This window comes from Notamacropus eugenii, chromosome 4, assembly GCF_028372415.1.
Source record: "Notamacropus eugenii isolate mMacEug1 chromosome 4, mMacEug1.pri_v2, whole genome shotgun sequence".
Lineage (NCBI taxonomy): Eukaryota > Metazoa > Chordata > Mammalia > Diprotodontia > Macropodidae > Notamacropus > Notamacropus eugenii.
In genome coordinates, this window is record NC_092875.1 from 407,790,702 (window position 1) to 407,811,652 (window position 20,951).

The 20,951-nt window shown below is 39.2% G+C and overlaps 1 protein-coding gene across 1 annotated transcript in view; it reads left to right on the forward strand.

Moving 5' to 3' along the window:
• The window catches only part of LOC140501743 (chondroitin sulfate proteoglycan 4-like), an 85,902-nt gene that overhangs the window by 37,545 nt on the left and 27,406 nt on the right, over positions 1-20,951 (forward strand). The window contains exons 6-7 of the mRNA XM_072605634.1: positions 9,349-9,547; positions 12,656-12,787. Of these exons, the coding sequence (XP_072461735.1) occupies positions 9,349-9,547; positions 12,656-12,787 (331 nt within the window). The remainder of the gene's footprint in view (positions 1-9,348; positions 9,548-12,655; positions 12,788-20,951) is intronic.

Sequence of the window (20,951 nt, forward strand, 5' to 3'; positions counted from 1 at the left end):
CATCAAAATATCTGTTTTAAGACTTAGCATAAGTTTAGTTTTGACCTTGGAAAATATGAAAGCAGATTTCGGGCAGTCTCCCTGATCCCTAGACAAATTTTGGATTCCCTGCAAACCTGTGTCCCTTTAGGTCCTCATGTGGGGACCTTGGATAGAATCCAAATGTTCTGTGAAGTTTGGATTTCGTCCAAGGGTCGCATTTGAGGACGTAGAGGGCCACATGTGGTCTCGAGGCTGAGGACATAAATATTTCTAAAAATCTGGTTTTTTAAAAATGTTTTATATCTTTTTCTTTAAGGTAGCATAGTGTAAAGGAGAAATCCATGGATTCAGAGTTCAGAAGATATGAGTTCAAATCTTGCCTTTGATACATACTGGCTGATCCTAGGCAAGTTTCTGGTGCCCCTAGGCAGTTCTTCCAGACTTAGTTGCCGAGAAGGTACAAGTATGCATTTATGGAAAGAATCTCATCATTTGTAAGTTCGTTTACCTGTGAAATCAGAGATCAGGTTCCATAGCATCTCCCCATAGCATATCTCTTTTTAGAGATACTAAATGTAAGAATGAAACATTGCATTCCTCTCCAAGCTGCGCTCTGGGCTTTCTTATATCATGCTCTAGCTCTGTGTCCTAAAACCTCCTTCCAGACCTGGAATTCACACATTGGAAGTTAGTCCGTGTGTCTGTCTTATCTCTTCCCATGAAAATTTAAGCTACTTGAGGGCAAAGGAAGAAAGAGGGAGAGAGATTTAAGGCTTCTTTTGTCCCAGTCCCCATGCCCTGCCTAGGAGCACAAATATAATAGTGAGACATATCTTGTATACTAATAGAAAGATGACACAAGTAGGGGAATAGTGGGCAGGGAAGGGCATTTGGGTGTGAGGAGTCCTCGGGAAGATACATTGATACATAGAGTAGCTGATGGACATGCCTTTTCCAGAAGCACTGGATGTAGGAAATAGAATTGGCATGAGAGAGGGGCAGTGTGTAACAGAACCAGTGGCAGCATGGACCACATGAAGAGATGGGTGAGATGTAAAGCATTGTCTGGACTGGAGCAACCTAAATAGAGTGGGCTGAAGTACCAAGTTTATCAGTCAGCTTATCCTGAGAGCTAACTTTGCCAACACAAGAGACTAGAGGCGTTCTTTTTCCATTTTTTTCAACAGCAAAAAGCTCCTCCAAGGCTATGCTTTACTTCCTTAGAGCACTGGATTTGGAGTTAAACAGCCTGAGTTCAAGTCTTGCCACTTGGCACTTTGGACAAGACACTTAACTGACCCCTCTGTAAAATGAGAGTCTTAGACTAGATGTCCTCTGAGGTCCCTTTGAACTCAACCGGTGATACCATAAAATATAGCTAAAGGTCAAGACTTGGGGTTAGCACAGAAGAATATTTTTACTTTTCAGAATCTCAGATCATGTTATATATTCATTACTATGCTATTTATTCTAATACCTGGCCTTTTAGCATTTTCTCAAGTAGTTCAAGTAGTCATGTAATTGCTAACCCCTCTCTCTTTCATTTGTTAATCCGCAGTCTTCACATGGAGGCAGTCAGAATCTGGCCAGGGTCTGTCTCTGTCTTATGCAGGGAAGAGCAAAAGCTGGCTAAGGGCACTTAGACTGGTTTATAAGCCCCAGCATAGCTGAGCTCGGAGCAGGACTTGGGTCCCTTAATTTGTGTTTAACACAAAGAGGACCGGACTTTAAGAATACCTTGAAGAACCAAGCTGTGCCAAATTGACACAGTGCATTTTTTTCATCCATAAGGCAAAGAAGTTAGAGATAACAAGATGAATTTTTTTATTTCAAAATAAAATTATAATATTACCACTATTAAAAGTATCTTTGAAAGGGAAAAGGACCCACATGTACAAAAATATTTCTAGCAAGTCTTTTCTTGTGGTGGCAGAGAATTAGAAATTGAGGGGATGTCCATCAATTGCAGAATGACTGAATAAGTTGTGGCATATGAATGGGATGGACTACTATTGTTCCATAAGAAATGGTGAGCAGGTAGATTTCAGAAAAACCTGGTAAGACTTGCAGAACCAGAAGAACATTGTACACAGTTACAGTAACATTGTTCGATGACTGACTTTGTTAGACTTAGATCTTCTCAGCAATGCAGTGATCTGAGACAATTCCAAAAGACTCGTGATGGTAAATGCTATCCACATGCAGACAAAGAACTGTGGAGTCTGAATACAGATTAAAGTATACTATTTTCTCATTTTTGTTTTTTTTTCCTTTCTCGTGGTTTTTCCCTTCACAGCATGACTAACGTGGAAATCTGTTTAATATGCTTGTATGTGTATAGCCTGTATCAGATTACATGCCTTCTTGGGGAAAAGGGAAGGAAAGGAGGAGAGAAATTTAGAACTCAAAATCTTATAAAAGTGAATGTGGAAAATGAAAAGTAAATAAATCAATAAATATATTTTTTAAAAGTACCTTTGCACTGACAGGAGAAAGTATAGTATTTTTTTTTTTAAATTGTGTCATTTGACATACCTGGTCCTTCTTGTAAGCTGTTAGCTTATAAATACAAGTTATTTTTCTTCTTCTCCATGTTGAAAGTCTCTTTGAACACCAGAATTTATGGCTGACAGATGTGTGACTCCATCCATTCCAGCATCCTGGGAAATCATTTACATCTTGATAAACTATTCAGTAGTTGTACAATGGGCCTTCCTTTCCCAGAGTAAATGCTGTACATTTTTGGATTGGTCTTGTTTATGGATGAAAGTGATAGATAGGCTTTATATAAAACTGTCTTTCTGTATCCACAAGGGGGCTACGTTTTCCTATTTTATAAATGTCTCTAATATTAATCCTTTCTTTAATATTTATAGGGGGAGTAGAAACTTCTGATTACTTTTAAGGAGTACTGCTCATTAATAAAACCAGCATTTGAGCCTGTAAACATAACCCTAGAAGAACCACAGCATAACCATAAGCATGTAACTATGTGCTTGTTCAAAGTGGGGCCATAGACTTGTAGGTGTTTGATATTTTTTCTGTGAGTAAATGTGCTATTATCCCAATGTATTTGTAAAAATAGGAGAGCTTTAAATGCTTTTATTTTTTTTTAATGATTCTCTAAGTCTTAACAGTACAGAGACTACCTACCAATGAAAACTTTACGAATGAAAACTTAGCTCCCTTAAAATATTTTAGTAAGGTCTTCTTAAATAGCATCTATCAGTCAGGAAGCATTTGTTAAGTACCTACTACATGCTAAATACTGTGGTAAGTACTAGGGATACAGAGAAAGATAAAAGACATTTATTTTCTGCTCTCAGTGAGTTCACGGTCTAATGGAGGAGACAATATGAAATCATCTATGTACAAAAAAAAGAAATATTCAAACCTTAATCCCTATGTACTAAGAAATTTTAATAATTTCAAGGAACTTAAAAATCAAAATGATATTTTAAATTTTTCACATCCTTGCACAATTACTTCTTAGTTTCATAAAAGTCTTAGGTCATTTTTTTCTTTTCATCTTTTTGCCTCCCTGAAGATCCTATAACCTGGACATCAGACATAAAAAGCAGGAACCAACCTCAAGGTATTCTGATATAATTTGAGCTTCTTTAATACTGCAGAAGACCTGTTTCATTGATAGGAATTCTCTATCTACTCAGCTCATAAATCTTCTGTGGCTTAGCAAGTGACTCATTGAATTACTGGAATCTTTAAAAAGAAAGAAAGGAAGGGAGGAAGGAAAGGAAAGAAAGAAGGGAAAGAAGAAAGAAAGGAAAGAAAGAAAGGAAGGAAGAAAATCACCTGATGATTGCATTTCTGATAATAAACTTCTCCACACTTAACTAGTCTGTTCCTAGGATAATAAACATATATTCCATCCCTGGTCCCATGGTTAAGTCCTTTCCAAGTAGGTAGGACCAGCCAGTTCATGTGCGGCATGACAGAACCTTTGAGATCACCTCCACACTGTGGTGAGGCATCAGAGAAGAACTTCGGTGGAGGATAAAATTGAGCTACTTAAGTTAAATGGGTTGTTTCCAAAGGAATTAGTATGAAAATTAGACATTAGAGAAGGGCTGTGGTGGATGATATATTGAACTTCTAAAGTCAAGTAAATGTTTCTGGAGAGATTAGAATGAAAAATAGTGGTTCCTGAGTCTTTGGTTTAGGGGTTCAGGTTTCCTTTCCTTTCAAGGAGATGGTTGTATGCCGAGGCTAGAAGGGTTAAAAAAAGACAATATCGCTGTAGAAGGCCTGCAGTGGAAAACATACTTCATTTAGTTTTTGCTTTGGAAAAAATTAGTTTCTGCCAATCATTGCAGTGGAGTTGGGAGGACATGGTATTAATAGTTTCCAGAATCCATTTGAGTGCCCAAACAAGTGAGGATAAGATATTTGAATTGGACTTGAAAGGCTTCTTGTAGGGTGAGAGGAGGGGCTGAGGAGACTTGGGATTTTGTTAAGTAGAATGTTGTATTTTTTTTTCTTTTTCAAGCAGCAGAATTTAACTGGGTTGATTCAAATTAAAAATTAAACTACATCCCCACTGACTTGGAGACCCTTTAAGAGACTGAGAAGCAAGAGTGAACTTCAAAATCAGGAAGATGTGAGTTTGAGATCTGCCTTCTACATCTACTGCTGTTTGTATGTTCTTTAACCTCTCGGTGCCTCGAGCAACTCTTCTAGGTTTTTTTGTTTTTGTTTTTTGCAGAGCAGGAGTCAGTCTGCATTGGTAGGGGAGTTTCTTCACCTAGAGTTCTCTGTAACAAAGAGCTCATAAGTCTGGTCTCCTCCTTCCACTCTTAATGTGCCCCCCCCCCCAAAAAAAGAAGGAGCACTCTCCTATGTATTTATTTCATGTGAATGATAGGTGATGAGCCTTGTATTTTACACCCAGCAATTAGAAAGAATTACTAACAATTTGCCTGGAACTAACAATAATCTAAATGCTACTTATATAATTGGAGTGATTAGACTGTGGCTTTTGAGGATGTGTCTGAGAATCTTGTCGTACATTCTTCTGAAGGTAGAAAATGCTCATCTTTTGTCACTGGTATGGATGGACTCCAGAGCCATGAGAAGCGAGGAGGAAACAGCGGTGCCAGTTCCCTCAATGAGTCTGTCAGCCCCCTCTCACTCTGAAGCTTTCTGTAGGCAACATATAAAATCAGGGAGAGCCCAGGCTGAGCTGTCTGTGTTGGTAAGACAGCTTACAAGAGAGTGGGATGAGACTTTCTGCTAACAGAGCAATTCTGTCAAGTCTGGTTCCCTAGGTGACATTCCCTACATGAATATGTTTATTTTCTCCTTTATTCTGCCTGCCTTTGAAGGAAATCTTTCACAATCTGAAAGCAGTCTGAGGCAATAAGCACAGAATCCAGTGAAGGCCTGAAGTCTGCCTTGGTTTCTCTGACAAGCCTGTTCTGGACATCCTGGGACTCTATGGGACCTTGACAGTAGAAAAATGTGAAACACAGAGACACACACATACACACACACACACACACACACACACACACACACACCTTCACACACACTCAGATACATCCTTATTACTTTATTATCAGACAGTACAGAATCTTAGATCTGTCAAAGGGACCTAATAGGCCATCTATCTCTTCATTCATTTATTTATACATACATGCTTGTATATTTGCATATGTATGTATGTGTATACATATATGTATTATATGTATGTGCATATGTGCATGTGTGTACATGTAATAGAATTATATATGGTAGATAACCATATAATTATATGTAACATGATATATTAAATATGTAACATGCATCATGATGTATGGTTTATATATATTTAAATATATAATTTATTTGTTTGCATGCTGTCTGCTCTGTTGGACGATGAGCTTCCTTAGAGCAGGAACTATATTTTACATTTTTTGTGTCTCTGGCACATAGCACACATAGTTGGATCTTAATGAATGCTGGTTGATTGGTTGACATTAAAATAGGAGGGTTGTACCAGATGACATCTGAGCTTCCTTCCAACTTCAAATCTCTAATCTAATGATTGGATTTAGAATCAGAAGACCTGGGTTCAATCTCACTTCTGCTACTTATCTCTTTGATCTTAGGTAAGTACTGTAAGTCTGGAAGCTAGGTGGTGCAGTGATAGAGCACCAGTCCTGGAGTCAGGAAGACTCATCTTCCTGAGTTCAAATCCAACCTCAGATACTTACTAGCTGGGTGCCCCAGCTAGGCAAGGCACCTAACTCTGTGTGCCAGGAGAAGGAAATGGCAAACTATTCCCATATCTTTGCCAAGAAAAACCCCAAATGGGGTCACAAGGAGTTGGACACAACTGAACATCATTCCCCTTCATCCTCCCTATGCTCTGGCCTACCTGGCCTACTTGGTACGCCCCACACTGGACATTTTCTCTGTTTCCTCTCAAGTGCCTTTTGTGCAGGCTGCCCCCTCCACAACCCTTTCCATACCTGGAATATTCTTCCTTTTCGTCTCCACCTCTTAGAATCCCAAACTGTCTGATATTCCCTTTGCCCAAAACATTTTCAAGCCAACACTTTTTAAACTGCTAAACTTCACAAATTCAGTCTTATAACTTTACCTCACACTTCTTTTTTTCAGTCCATGTACCATCACCCACAGGAAGCCTTCCTTGATTTCTCCTCTGGTGCTCCCCACCTCTCCAGAAATGTCTTAGTATGTGCAGTTTGAATGTTAAGATATTTATAAATCTGACCATTTATGCTGTTTTGTGATATGACCACTAATTGGCATTAATGCCATAGAGCTAGAAAAGACAGTTGGGGTCTTCTAGTACAGATCCCTAATTTTACAGATGAGGTAACAGGTGCAGAAAGCAGAAGTAAGGTTTGAACTCAGATCTTCTAAGAGTGCCATATTCTTTCCAGTGCATCATATGCCTCCTCCATGTATCATGCAATCTAAGGTAAATATAGGTAAAAAATAAAAATTCAAAATGTTGGACACCATGTTGGAATAATTCAGGCTCATCAAAGCTAGAAAGGATACCCAGAGATAATTTGGATCAACTTGTCCATTAACAGAGAAAGAAACTGAGTTCAAGCAGCACATGTAGATTTTGAAATGTTTGATTTTGGAAAACAGAAAAACATTTTTCCCTAGACACTGGAGATAGACATTTAATCTTAACTAGCTTGTGTTCTGCCACACGTAAAATTTTGGGAAAGTAGTTAACTTGTGTGAGGCTCATTTTCCTCTTTTGTAACATAATAGTATAGGACTAGACTTTCTAAGGATTCTTCTGGTTCTACATCAATCACCCTGTGTAATCTTACTTCAAGGTAAAAAGAGTTTATATGAATGCTCATTTATCCAGAGGGTGAGGATGATGCAAAGGCCACCTCGTATAGTGAAGCTGGGTGAGTCACCCACCTCTCTGGACCTGTTTACTCTTCTGCACAATGAGGAAGCTGAACTGAGCAACATCTAAGATCCTGATCCTTCAAACTCTGCCAAGTCCTGTGATCGTAAGAGGACATGTAGAAACATGAGTGTCAGTCAGCAGCATTGTTCTCAAGAAAGCACAGAAATGGATGAAATTTTTCTTCCTTAGGTTACATGCTGTGCTTTTTCTTTCCTTTCTTTTCCTTTTCTTTTTTTGAGAGGCAGTTAGCTTTAAGTGACTTGGCCAGGACCACACAGCTAGTAAGTCTCTGAGGTCGGATTTGTGCTGAGGTCTTCCTGACTCCAGGACTGGTGCTCTATCCACTGGGCCACCCTATGCTGCCATTTATTAACAGCATAATTTTCATTAGGAATAAATACATAGGAATGAATATATAGTAAATATTAGGAATACATGTGGCAGCCTGGATGGTAAAGGGAAGAGAGAGGGAGCAAACGCTTATTTGTTTTTTAATTTGTTTTTCTTTGAAAGCAGGGTCTCTCTTTCTTTTGCATTTGCATTCCCAGCACTTGGCATGATACTTACCAATAGTGGGTGCTTAATTCATTCATAAATCCATGAGAATCATGGCAGGGCCTCTAGCAGGTGCCCTAGTGACTCCAAGGGGCCCAAGAGGTTTTGGGGGTAAGAGTATATCACCAATATTCTTCCCCAAATTGGAATCCAGCAATTAAATACATGAGCTTTTCCTAACCACAAAATGGATGGGGCTGGGGGAATCCTTGCATAACATACAGATCAGACAGTGGACTTGGATAGAGTGGGAATGATGCAAGCTGTACCAGGGCATAGACCCATTCCAAAATGGAGAAACATCTGCCACTGTTATGGCAACTCCCTAAGTAATAGTGCTTATGCTGCCTACGACAGGATTCGTAAGGTATTCAATAAATGTATATCATTTTGAATTACCTCAGAAGGTAGTTGGATATCTAGGTGGGGAACATGGTCACAGAGCAGAAAGCACAGGACTCAGGAGAATGATCATTTTTTGAGTCCCCCAGGGAACAAACATTCATTAAGCTCTTACTTGGTGCCAGGTGCTGTGCTTGGTGCTTTGCATAGGTCATCTCATTCGATTGTCACAGCAACCCTAGGAGGTGGATGCTGATATTATCCTCATTTTACATTTGAGGAAACTGAGGCCAACAGAAGTTAAGGGACTTGCCTAGGGTCCCAGAGTTAGTAAAGTGTCTGAGATCTTTAATCGCAGTTCTCCAGGCTCAGCACTATATCCATTGGACCATCTGACTGCCAAAAGAGCTCATATGCCATGAGATATCAGTTAAAGGAACTGGGGATGCTTAGTGTGGAGAAGAGAAAACTCAAGGAAGATATATTGCCCATCTTCAAGTATGTGAAGGGATGACACATGGAGGAGGGACTAGACATTTCATTTGGCCAGAGGGTAGAGCCAGGAACACTACTTGGAAGTTGTAGAAGCAGATTTAGTCTTGATATCAGGAAAAATCTCCTAACAGAGTAACAAAAAGTGGAATTGGGTGCCTGGAGAAATGGTGGATTCTCCTTCCTTGTAAGTTTGCAAACAGAGGCTGTCTTTGTCAGGCCTATCATAGGGGGCATTCCAGTCCCTCATGGGTTAGATTAGATGGCTATGAAGACCCCTGCTAACTCTCTTAGATGGTGATTCTGTGATGCTGTATCATTCACTCAAGTGTGTGTAATTTTGATTGATTGAAACTCTCTGCTGTATTAAAAATGTCAGATAAAACATGTGACATGTTGCTGTGTTTGTTAAACATGTGTTTTGCATGGTAGAAAGTCTCAAAATTATGTTGTTCTGCCTTGAAATTTTAAAATCATTGATTTGGGGGTGGGGAGGGATACAGTTTGCCGTTTTAGAAATATGATGGTTTGATTCAATCCATACAAGATATGTGGTTGTTTTTATTTTTAAGGTCTGGGTGAATTCTGTTACTGAAATAACCCAAAATGATCTCTGTGCAGAAGACGTTGATTCCTCACCAAGGGAACTGTTCTACTCTGTCACCCTTCCCAGCAATGGTCACTTGGCTCTGAAATCTTTTCCAAATAGAAGCATCATGAATTTCACTCAAGCTGACATCAATGAGGGTCAACTAGTGTTTGTACATACCGGTATGTAGTTAAAGGGGAAAAAAGTAATACTTCAAAAAGTATTACTTTAATTTTAAAATGCATTTTTATTGGATTTTTACCTAGCATTTAAATGAATTGTCTTTCTCCTAGACTGAAGAATATAGGCCACCTAAATCCTTTCTAGGATCTGTACTAAGAACCATGCAATAATTTTTAGTAATGTTACAGATCATTTTGGGGGAAGGGGAATATGGTTATTTGCAAACTTGCATTCAAATTTTTACCAACTTTGTTATTTACTTTCCCTCCCCCCTTTTTAATTTAAATACTTTGATGACCAGCAGAAGGTAGAAAAGAAAGCCTTTTAAGCCAACACAATTATTTCCCTACCCTAAGGATGATTTGGACTCACTGGTCTGTGGAGAATGTCCAACTTGACTTTAGGCAAACATTTTAAATTAGTTTGAGAATTTAAGTAGTATATCCCCTGCATGAAATCTGTGATGTGGTGGGAAGTAGGGGGAAGGAATAGGAGATGGAAGTAGAGGAGGTGAGGAAGACTTAGCAGAATGGGAAGGATTTTGAGTCAGATTGGTATATTTTTTATTACCTTATTTGAAAATGCAAATTCCCACGTCATTATATCCCGTATTCAAATATGTGTAAAACAGCTTTTGAAGCCTAATGCAAGGGGTGTATTATTTGTCTTTGGGGATTATCTGTGCTACTGCTTCCTTCCATTAACAGAGACATCTAGAGTCATCTATTCACCCAATCCCTTCTATTAACATGTAATACTTGTGCAAAACTCAGTTTACCTTTAAAGAACTTAAACTACTTTTCTTTTGTGAAATAAAAGAAGATTGAGGGACAATTTTCTCAATTGTCTTGTTAACCATGAGTTGCACTAATATGACCATAACCCAAAGTTTGAAACATGATACAGCATACGTAGCAGATGCAGGCTGCAGTATTTATAGCTTCCAAGATGTCAGCATCTTGATGTGAGGAACATTGGGTCTTGGTAGCATTAATGCTATCCCAGGATTATGCTATATGCACAAGAGATGTTAAATCCTTAAAAATTTCTCCTGAATAAGCATCTTGATGCAACTTCCCAATTAAAAACCTTCAGAGAGTTGACTAATATTTCAAGGAGTCAACATTCAGTTTAGCTTTTAGCCAGGAGATAAAATCACTTTCCATTTTTTATAACAGTTGGACATAAAGGTAATAAGTGATTGAGGAAGGGAAAACATGGACTCCAGCCCACTTTAAATGCTCTTAGCAACCCTCACGTTCGCTCTGAAAACGTAATGGATTGGCTCTTAACCACAAATGTCTCTGTTGCTTAGAACAGCTGGCCAACCCACTGGTGCATCCATCCATTATCTCCCACCCAGTAAAAGAGTTTTTCTTCATTTGCCTCCTTACCATTTTATATTTGCAAAGTGCTTTGCCATTAATCTAATTCATTATTCCACATTGCCTCCCAAGTCGCTTGATGAAATCAAGACTTGGGAGACTAAGTGACTTACTTAGGGATCACACAGAAAGCTTGAGTCTGGATGGGGTTGTGTGCCCTCTTAGGTTCCCATCTGTTCTCTTACCACAGGACCACACAGCTTTCACATCTCCTCCTTTACCTTAATTTTTGTTCTAATTAGCCTGGGCACCATGTTGTGTCTGGTATCATATTCCAGCATCTGTGTTGATGTAGTTCTTTTCTTTTTGACTGGTCTCCATTTTATTTTTGTATTCATAAAATGCCCTGAATATAAAATGATAAAGAGGAGTCACTTTAATTTCAAGCTTCATTATATACAGCCTTCTGCGCTCCATCGTACTTTGTAAATACAACATATGACTGGTTTCTTGCTCTCCAGTAGATGAAACACAGGCTTCTCACTTTTATTAGAGAACTTTTGAGTTTACATAGGATTTTTTAATAGTCTATAACCTTTTTATAAGGCAAGAAGAACTAACTTGGCTTGATTGGATAATGAGAACGTGAGAGGCCTGTTAGACTAGTGAGTTGCCTTTACAAAATAATTTTAATAACCAAATACATGCTCATGATGGAGCTGCAGTGCCTGATGATGCCTTCCCTATATCTTTGCTACACTGTGACCCAGAGAGCAAATAAGCAAATGAGACCAAAAAATATGGTGTTTCCAGCCTGCTGTTAAATGAGCATTTCTTAGGGGATGAAGATAATGTAAATATTTACATTTGTAAATTTTTTCTTTGACTTGAACTTTCAGAAAAAGGCTGGTAAAGTCCTCCTGGAGGAAGTCATTAGTCTAGGCTCTCATTCTCAGACACAGCTTTGCTCAGATGTTAATTTATAACTTTGGAAAGATCACTGATCCCCTCACAGGATTAACCGAGATAATCCATCTCCTTTGGTATGTGTATTTAGTAGAAACAGCTAAATTGAGACTGATAAACAATTACAACTGCTGGCAGTCTTTAAAATTTTCCCATATCATCCTTCCCTCCTCCCTTCCCCTTGCCCTGTTTCTTGCTTTCTGTAGTTATTATCAATTATTTGTACCAACATTGTCTAACCCAGAAGTGCCAGTCCTTGGCCTTATGTTTGTATTTCAAATAACGTAAGTTCCTGGAAAACTCGCTGGCTTTGGATTCACAGGGCCTGGGTTCAAATTCTTCCTCAACTTTATGATCTTGGGCACATCATTTAACCTTCCAGGGCTCCATTTCCTCATCTTTAAAGTAATAAAAGGGTTAGACTAGATGACCTCTGAGGTGCCTTCTAGCTTGCCTAAGATTCTGTGCATCTATTTTTAAAATCTTAGTGCTCAGTGCTAGTGACTTCACTACAAAGGGTTTACATATTGACTGCTTGCCTAACTAAGTTCCCACAATACGTAAAAATATGTGTGTATGTATGTAGATTTATATACATGGCTCTATGCATGTAGATTTACATGCATGTATCCATATGTATACTATTCAAACCTTCAGTTATGCCTTTTTTAAAAGTACCTTTTAAAAAACCACAATACTTAGCTTTGTGTACTCTTTGCCTCACTCTTTCCCTTTTAACAGACAAGAGAATGATTTGTAGGAGTTTGTTTTTGTTGATTGACCGAAGCGACAAGGATGTCATCTTTCCTCTTACAGGTGCTTTGTCTGGTGGCTTTAGCTTTCAGGTTACTGATGGCTTGAACTCTGCACCCCGACAGATTTTTAGCATCACAGCTCAATCGTTGGTCCTCAGTCTGGAAACAAATAAAGGACTGGGAGTCTTTCCAGGTAAGACTTTAAGTGAAGGAAATTTTCAGGCCTAAGTTTTATGCATTCCATTTGATTATAATCCTCCATTTACGTAGTCAGAATGTGCTATATTTTGTCATGGAGAAAGCTGGTGAATTGTGCACATATTTTCCTATGTCTCTGTTTTGAACATAAAGGCAGGATTTTTTTTTTCTTTGTAGGAATTTAGCTGAAACAAGTCTTATTGTCCTTTTTCTAGCCTTTCCTTCCCACCCTTATCCCCCCATATCATTTCAGCATATATTTAAGCATACAAAAGGCACTTTATTTGATGTGAGAGGGCCTGGGTTCCACTGCTGACTCTGCCACTTACTTGCAGTGTGTTCTTGGGCAAGATTCTTAACCTCCCTGGACCTCAGTGTCCTCATCTGTACAGTAGCAGGTTTTGGGGTCCTTGACAGTTCTTGATCTATGATCCCATCTTATTAAATTCCTCCTGCGTACAGTACTGTGCTTGGTGCTGGGATAGATACAAAGATCAATAAGATGTGATCTCTGTCCTCAGAAAGCTTAGAATATACCAGAGATCAAGTAGACTAACTAACCTCTAATAGAGATTAAAAGGCTTTATGGAAGAGGGAGAATGGATAGGGCATTTTGGGTGTAGGGGATGATGACTAGCAAACACACAGAGGTGGGAAGGTTGGAGAAATGTTCAGGTGATGGCAAGTAGTCCAGTGTAGCTGAACATTGAGTACATCATGGACAGTAGTCTTATTCAGCTGGAAAAGTGAGCTGCAGCCAAATTGTGGAGGGTCTTGAATACCAAGACCCTTCTTATGCTTCCAGTCGTCACACATCTTACTTCTCTCCATGTAACTCTGGGGTTGGGCTGGTGACACTGGACTTCCCAATGTTCCTTAAACAGACTACTCTGTGTCCAGACTCTGCATCATTTCATTGGCTGTTCCCCATTCCTGGAATGCTCTTCCTCCTCAACTCTGTCTCTTTTCCGCCACATCTCAGTAGACTCCCACCTTCTGCAAGATTCCCAATCCTTCTCACTGATGCCTTCCTTGGAAGATTATTTCCAATATCTCCTATATGTATCATGTTTGTACATAGTTGTTTGCACATTTTCTCCCCCATTAGACTGAGCTCCTTGAGGGCAGGGACATTTTTTTTTTGGCCTGTATATCCCCTATTGCTTAGCACAGTGCCTGATGCAAAGTAGAGCTTAATGAATGTTTATTGATTTGGCCAAGGAGTCTGTGCATTATTCAGTAAGTCATTAATGTAGAGCTCTTAAAAGTTTGACTAGGATAATGGTATGATCTGAGCTGTGCATTAGAAAAAATAATCTGTCAGTTGTTTTATCAGATTAGAACTAAGGGACTGGAGGAGGAAAGGAGGAAAAATTCTAAACTAAGGCAGTGGCAGTGGGGATGAATAGGGAGAGAACAGATGGGAGGAATGTACAGAGATAGAATCAACTAGCCTTGGTTACTGATTAAAATGGGTTCGGATGAGAGGTGAAGGAGGAGGAGTCAAAGTGGACTCCAAGGTTATTAGCCTGGGTGAGTGACCAAAAGGAATTGTGGTGCCATTGACAGAAACAATGTATCAAGAAGAAAAGCTGGTTTTAGTTTAAAAAATAATAATGACTCATCTTTCTGGCTATCGAGTAGCATTAGTTAAAAATTACTTCTGAGTAGTGAAGTATCTCTGTACTGATGACCAGAAAGTGACAAACTTAGAAAATCTACTGTAAAAACAAAGTGTTCTGAAAGATCCTTGAGCTGAAGAGGAGACTTTTGAAATAACTTAATCATGACTTAGTTATAAGATTGTAGTTCTGAAGGTAGAAGGGACCTCAAAGGTCACCTTGTCCAACCCTGTCATTTTATATCTGAAGAAACTAAGGTCCAGGGAGATCAAAAGACTTGGCCCAGATTTACACGGTTATTTAATGGTTTAAGTGGGATTTGATCCTCTAATTCAAGAGTTAGCACTTTCCACCAGACTGCTTCCATTTCGCAGAGGGAGAACTTTAGTCCCCAAAAGATTATGTCTTTTGCCTAAGGTTACAGAGTTCACATTCATTTAGATGTCTTCATTGTGTTCTGGCCACATTTTTGAATTCTGTGTCATTCATTAAGATAGTACATTTAAAGAGAAAGTTACAAGGCCATTATAATTAGAGAGCCAAGCCCTTGCATTTATATTACTTATTCATAAAAACAGACACAAAAAGAAAAAAATGACCAGAATTTTTCCCTCACCTCTGATTGTCCTGAAACCCTCAGATATTTCATAGTTTCTGCATATAGATCTAAAATACCTACCATGCCTTGTATCTGAATGTTCTTTCCTTCTCTGACCTCTTAAGAGTCTTTCCTCTCGGGGCATCTAGGTGGTGCAGTGAATAGAGCACAGGCCCTAGAGTTAGGGGGACCTGAGTTCAAATCTCAACCACAGACATGTGACTGGTACTAGCTGTGTGACCTTGGGCAAGTCATTGTCTTACTTTCCCCCCTCCAAAAAAAAAACCCTCAAAAACACACACACAAAAGAGTCCTTCCTCTTGAAATCACATTTTTCCTCCAGTCTTCCCTAACCATATAAGAGGAAGTAATTATTTTAACCCTCCTTTAATTTAAATGAGAAATTCACACCAAATCATAAAGACAGCACCAAAATCCATTTAGACTTTTGTACATATAACATATAAGTAGACCTTTTAAGTTTTTGTTTTGTTTTTTTTAAAAACACTTTAACAACAACAACACTTTTCCTAAACTGAGAATCAATTTTGACACTAGGTGGAGTGGAATAGTAATCTTTTGCACCGTAGCACCTACAGCAGGCATTTATGGACCCTGATCCTTGGCTTCTGTGATCATTTCCCCTTCTTGCTGTTTAAAGCCACAGCTGATGGATAGAGGTTACCTTCCCACAACAAGGATCTCTTAGTGGCTGTTCACATGGGGCTGTGGGAGCAGAGAAATGGGTGAGGGAATGCTGTGTTCCATCTCAACTCACCCAGATGTTGTTATTTTTTTTCCCTTTGGGACAGGAAGGAGAACACCTTTTTGGTGAGTGTAGATTGAAACTTGAGTTTTTATAGGAAACAATAATCAGTGTGTTTGATTGGCTTGTGCAAGGCAAAGTAAAGTAGTTAATTTACTATCTAATAAAGTAATTTAATAGATTTAGAGCTGGTAGAGATTTTTAAGGCCATTTAATCCAGCCCCTCTCATTTTACAGCTAAGAAAATTGAGTCCCAGAAAGCTGAAATGATTTGCCCAAGGTCACACAGCTGGTAAGTGTCCAAGTCAGGATTTGAACTCAGATCTCCATCTCCAGATCCAACATTTTTTTCCATTAAACCCGCTTCTTTACTTTCACGTTGTTTTCCCATTTTAAAATGTACATTCCTTGAAGAAGAGAACTATGGTTGTTAATCAGTTGCAATGCACAGGAAACAAGATAAATTCTTATCCTTGTTCCACTGGTTACCATACACCTCCATAACCTGATTTATAGTTTTGTCTTTTCCTTGTCTCATATAGGGAAACATGAGCACAATTTGTCAGTACAGATGTGAGTCAAAGAAATTTGCTAGAACAACTTCTGTTAATTTTAGATTCAGTCAAAGGGCCACACTTGAGGACCTAGAGGGCCACATGTGGCCTTGAGAACACAAGTTCTCCACCTCTAGAACCTATAAGGTGACAAAATGAATAGAGCACTGAACCAGTCAGAAAGACCTAAGTTCAAATGTGGCCCCAGACACTTACTAGCTGTATGACTCTGTGCAAGTCATTTAACCCTGTTTGTTTCAGTTTCTCTCAAGTATAAGATGGGCATAATAATAGCACCTATTTCATGTGGTTATTGTGAGTTTCAAATGAGATAATATTTGTAAAGTGCTTAGTATCCAGTACATAGCAGGCACTTAGTGAATGCTTCTTTCCTTTCCCTTCCCTTCCTCTTATAGAATTCATCTGAGATTTTGTGAATTTGAAAAAACAAAAAAACCCAGCGTGTTGTATACTTGCTTATCTCCAGAGGTAGCATGTTAGAACATACTATGGCCTTAAGGCCTGCATTTCATTTCTGCCCAAACTGTACTTGGCACTGTTTTTAAAAGTCTGGATAACAGATTAACCTTGAGAGTTTGGTGAGAATGATGTCATTAGAATATGAACTTCTACAAGGAAGGAAGGAAACTAACATTTATTAAGTGCCTATTATGTGCCAGTCACTGTGAAATGTGCTTTACAATTATCTTTTGATCCTAAAACAACCCAGGGAGATTGGTACTAAACCCCCTTTTTTACAACTGAGGAGACTAAAGCAAACTGAGGTCAAGTGACTTGCCCTGGGTCACATAGTCAGCGTCAGAGGCTCGATCTAAACTCAGGCTCATGGATCTATCACTAAAACCAAACATTCTGTGGATTTTGATTTTCATATCTATGCAAATGGCTCTCCATTCTGCTTTCTCAGCACTGATCTCTCTTCCAGACTCCAGTCTAGTATCTCCATTTGTCCATCAGATGGAGCTGGATGTCTTGTACACGTCTTAAACTCAACATGTCCTAAACTGAATTCTATCTTTCTCCTCAAACTTCAACCTCTTCCTCACTTCCCTGTTGTTGCCAAGGTTACCACCAACCTTGGGGGCAGCTGGGTGGCACAGTGGATAGGGTGCTGGGCCTGGAATCTGGGTGACCTGGGTTTAAATACAACCTCACACTTGACAAGGCACTGAACATCTATGTACCTCAGTTCCTTCACCCTATAAAATAGGAATAATAACAGCACCTACCTCCCTTTGCACTTTGCAAATTTTAAAGCGTTATATAAGTGCTAGCTGTTATTATTAGCTATTATTACTAATTAAGTGACTGTGGGTTTCTTACTCATTGACACTCTAAGTACATCCAGTAGATACCATGTAATGATCGTAGTGAGAGAGGATTCCTGCTATAATGTCATCTACACTATTAGGATACATATTTGTTGTCCTGATAGCAGTTATCTACTCAAGTCCTACCTGATGCTTCCCTGCTAGGAGGTGGGTAGCATTCTTCATCATCAGTCCTCTGAAATCATGGTTGGTCATTGTATTGGTCAGAGGTCTTAAATCTTTCAAAGTCAGCAGGCACTTTGAAAAGATCCCCAAGAGGGAATATGGTATGGTAACTAAAAGGACCTGGAGGGAATCATTCTTGTGCACTGAATATGCCCAGGTAGACTCATTGTACCAAGGAGAGCGTTGTTTAGGATAACTCAGCCAGCATGTGGCAGGAGTGAGTCTGGAATGGAGACCTTCTGGACCTCTGGTTCTATGCTTTGTCTTCTCAATGTCTTATCTGACAAAAAAGGGGTCCTCAGATAGGGCATTCACCCACCTGGTATGGAGACAAGCTTAGGTTAAAAAGTAGTTCTGACCCCTAATGCGGGCATAGATCCTAGACTTTTAGGAGGTGAGAGGGGAAGAGAATGGAATACTGAGCATGTTACAAAGGAGTAAGGGATGAAGAAACAATATGGAGGTTAATAGCTAATGTTTATATAAAGCTTTAAGGTTTTACTGCAAAGGGCTTTACATTCTTATTTGTTTCTCACTAGAACCCTGTGATATAGGCGCTATTATTACCCCATTTTACAGAGAGGGAGATTGGGGCTGTGGACTTGTGAAGTGAGCTGTCTGGAGACACATAATTAATGTGAACCAAGGTCTGTCCTGACTCTGAGTCCAGTGCTCCACTACACCAGCACCTCCTGCTTTCTGAGAGTCAGGATTCTGTGACCGCTGGCATAGATACTCCTGAGCGAATAAGAGAGGGTTCAGAAGGATTTAGGCAGCCTCTGGTTTTAGGATACATTATCATCTCTCCCCAGCATTTAGTATATACTATATTTTAAGAATTCTGGCAGCTTGTAATATAGCTCTTTACAGAGATGCACAAAACACAGAAGTACAAATACAGATGTAGCAAAAGCCACTCAGGTAACCAGATTCTCTAAAAAGGGGCTCTTAACCTGAGATTCATAGACCACTTGAATTTCAGGAGAGTGGTGAATTTGAATGAGAAAAAAATTACATTCTTATTTCCTCTTATCTTTAAAAATTTAGAATTACCTTCAGTAATTTAAAAACATTTTCCTAAGAAGGAATCCAAAGGCTTCATCTAACTACCCAAGGGATTTTTGACATATACACAATTAAGATGAATTATATTAGTTATATTTGTTTTGTGTTTTATTAATTTATTTTACATTAATAAGTACTTACACTAATTAGTAATATAAATTATATTATATTAATATATTGACCATATAACATAACTATAAATTAAAACAATAGATCTTAAAATATATTAAGAACCTCTCATCTAGACTAGAGTTTCACTACACAGAAGTCTCACTCACCCTGCTATTACTATACTCAGCACTCAGAGGAATATGTGTAGGATATAGTATTAAGACCAGTCAATCAACAAGTATTTGCAGAGCACCTACTGTGTGCATAGCTCCCACAAAAGGCATTACTCCTACAAAGGAAGAAAGTGGCTAAAATCCTGGACTGTCTGCTGAGAGATATGAATTCTCCTTATAGCCTGGCTATCCTACAATGTTCAAGATGCCATTTTGTATCCGTTTAGGCATCAGCTAGGTGGATAATAGAGCCCTGGGCCTAGAATCAGGAAGGCCTGCTCTCTGGCTATGATGGGAACCTGCTGGAGTGACCTTACCAGGTTCTTGACACTCCTAGTTCCTATTGTTAGTCACTACCTCTCCTCTTTTCTTTCTTCACACTTATTTACCTAAAATGGCTTTTAGGTTTTAAGGAAGGACAAAGAAATACGTACTTCTAATGACAGGGTCACCCCACAGTATGGACATGCTAAGACTGTCTTCCAGAAGAGGTGTTGCCTACTCTTGGTGGTGCTTCTGTTTGTCAGAGTCTAGATCCTGTTGGCATCAGGCCCTAGAGACATCTACCCTGGACACATCCTCCTTACTCTAGCCTGCTACAGCCAGGACAGGAAAAAGAAAAATTCTACTTGACTCTTCCCTCCCCACCTTTGATTTCTCTGGCCATTTTCCTTTGATTCTACCTGTAGCACTCTACCCTGGTGTTCTGGTTGGCATGGACAAGAAAGGCCAAAAAAAAAAAAAGTTTAAATTTTTAATTTGATGGACTTCAGTGCATCTAGTTTGTAAAGTTTGGATTCAGTCAAAGGGCCACACTTGAGGACCTAGAGGGCCATATGGGGCCTTGAGGCTGGTTTCCCCACCTCTGATAGGTGGTTCAGGAGATAGAGTGCTGGGCCTGGAGTAAGGAAGACCTGAACTCTAATTCATCATACACTTCCAAACTGTGTGACCCTGGGCAAGTTAACCTCTGTTTGCCTCTAATTTCTAATCTGTGAAATGAGCAGGATAACAACAGCAGGGCTGTTGTGAGGATCAAATGGGATATTTGTCAAGTGCTTTGCACACACAGTTCCTGGCACATAGTAGGTACTTAATAAATACTTGTTTCCTCTTTTCATTGGGTGGGAGGAGGAGAAGAGAGGAGAACAAGAAATAGGTATGAAGATTTCTTGTTAGGTAAAAAAAGGCTGAAAAGGTTATTCTGAATTTTAAGGGAAGAGTTCAGTTTAAGAAGAGAGCTTTGCAAAGTTTTATTTTTTAAATAGTTTTTATAAAAATCAGAGTTGCTTAGTTTCTTTAGCTTGGTGAATAAAATGATTTAGTATTCAGTAAATATTCACTTAAAATAAAATAATTCCCTGAATGTATACCCTATCAAAACATGCTGCTTAGGCCTAGGTCAGCTTTAGAAACCCTAACCAAGAAACCTGGGGGAGTTCTGCTTTGATAGGCTGCTGGAAGCAGCCTGGGCTGGGGGATGGGCAGAGGCTGTTGCCTTCATCAAGGTTATTGGCAACAGCTGCTGCCTTCCCTGCTCTACAGATCAATTGTCCTGACTTGGTGATTGTGGTAACAGTTAGTGAGATAGGAAGACAAAAGGGAAAAAACAGAAGTGGTAAGGTTGGGCCAGTTGGTTCCCCTCCTGCATAAATGCTGGGGCTGGAATATTGAGGTTGGTTGATGTCTAGGAAGTGTAGAATTCAGACCTGGTTTTGACTTTGTGAAACTTGGCCAGGGGCAGTGAGCCACA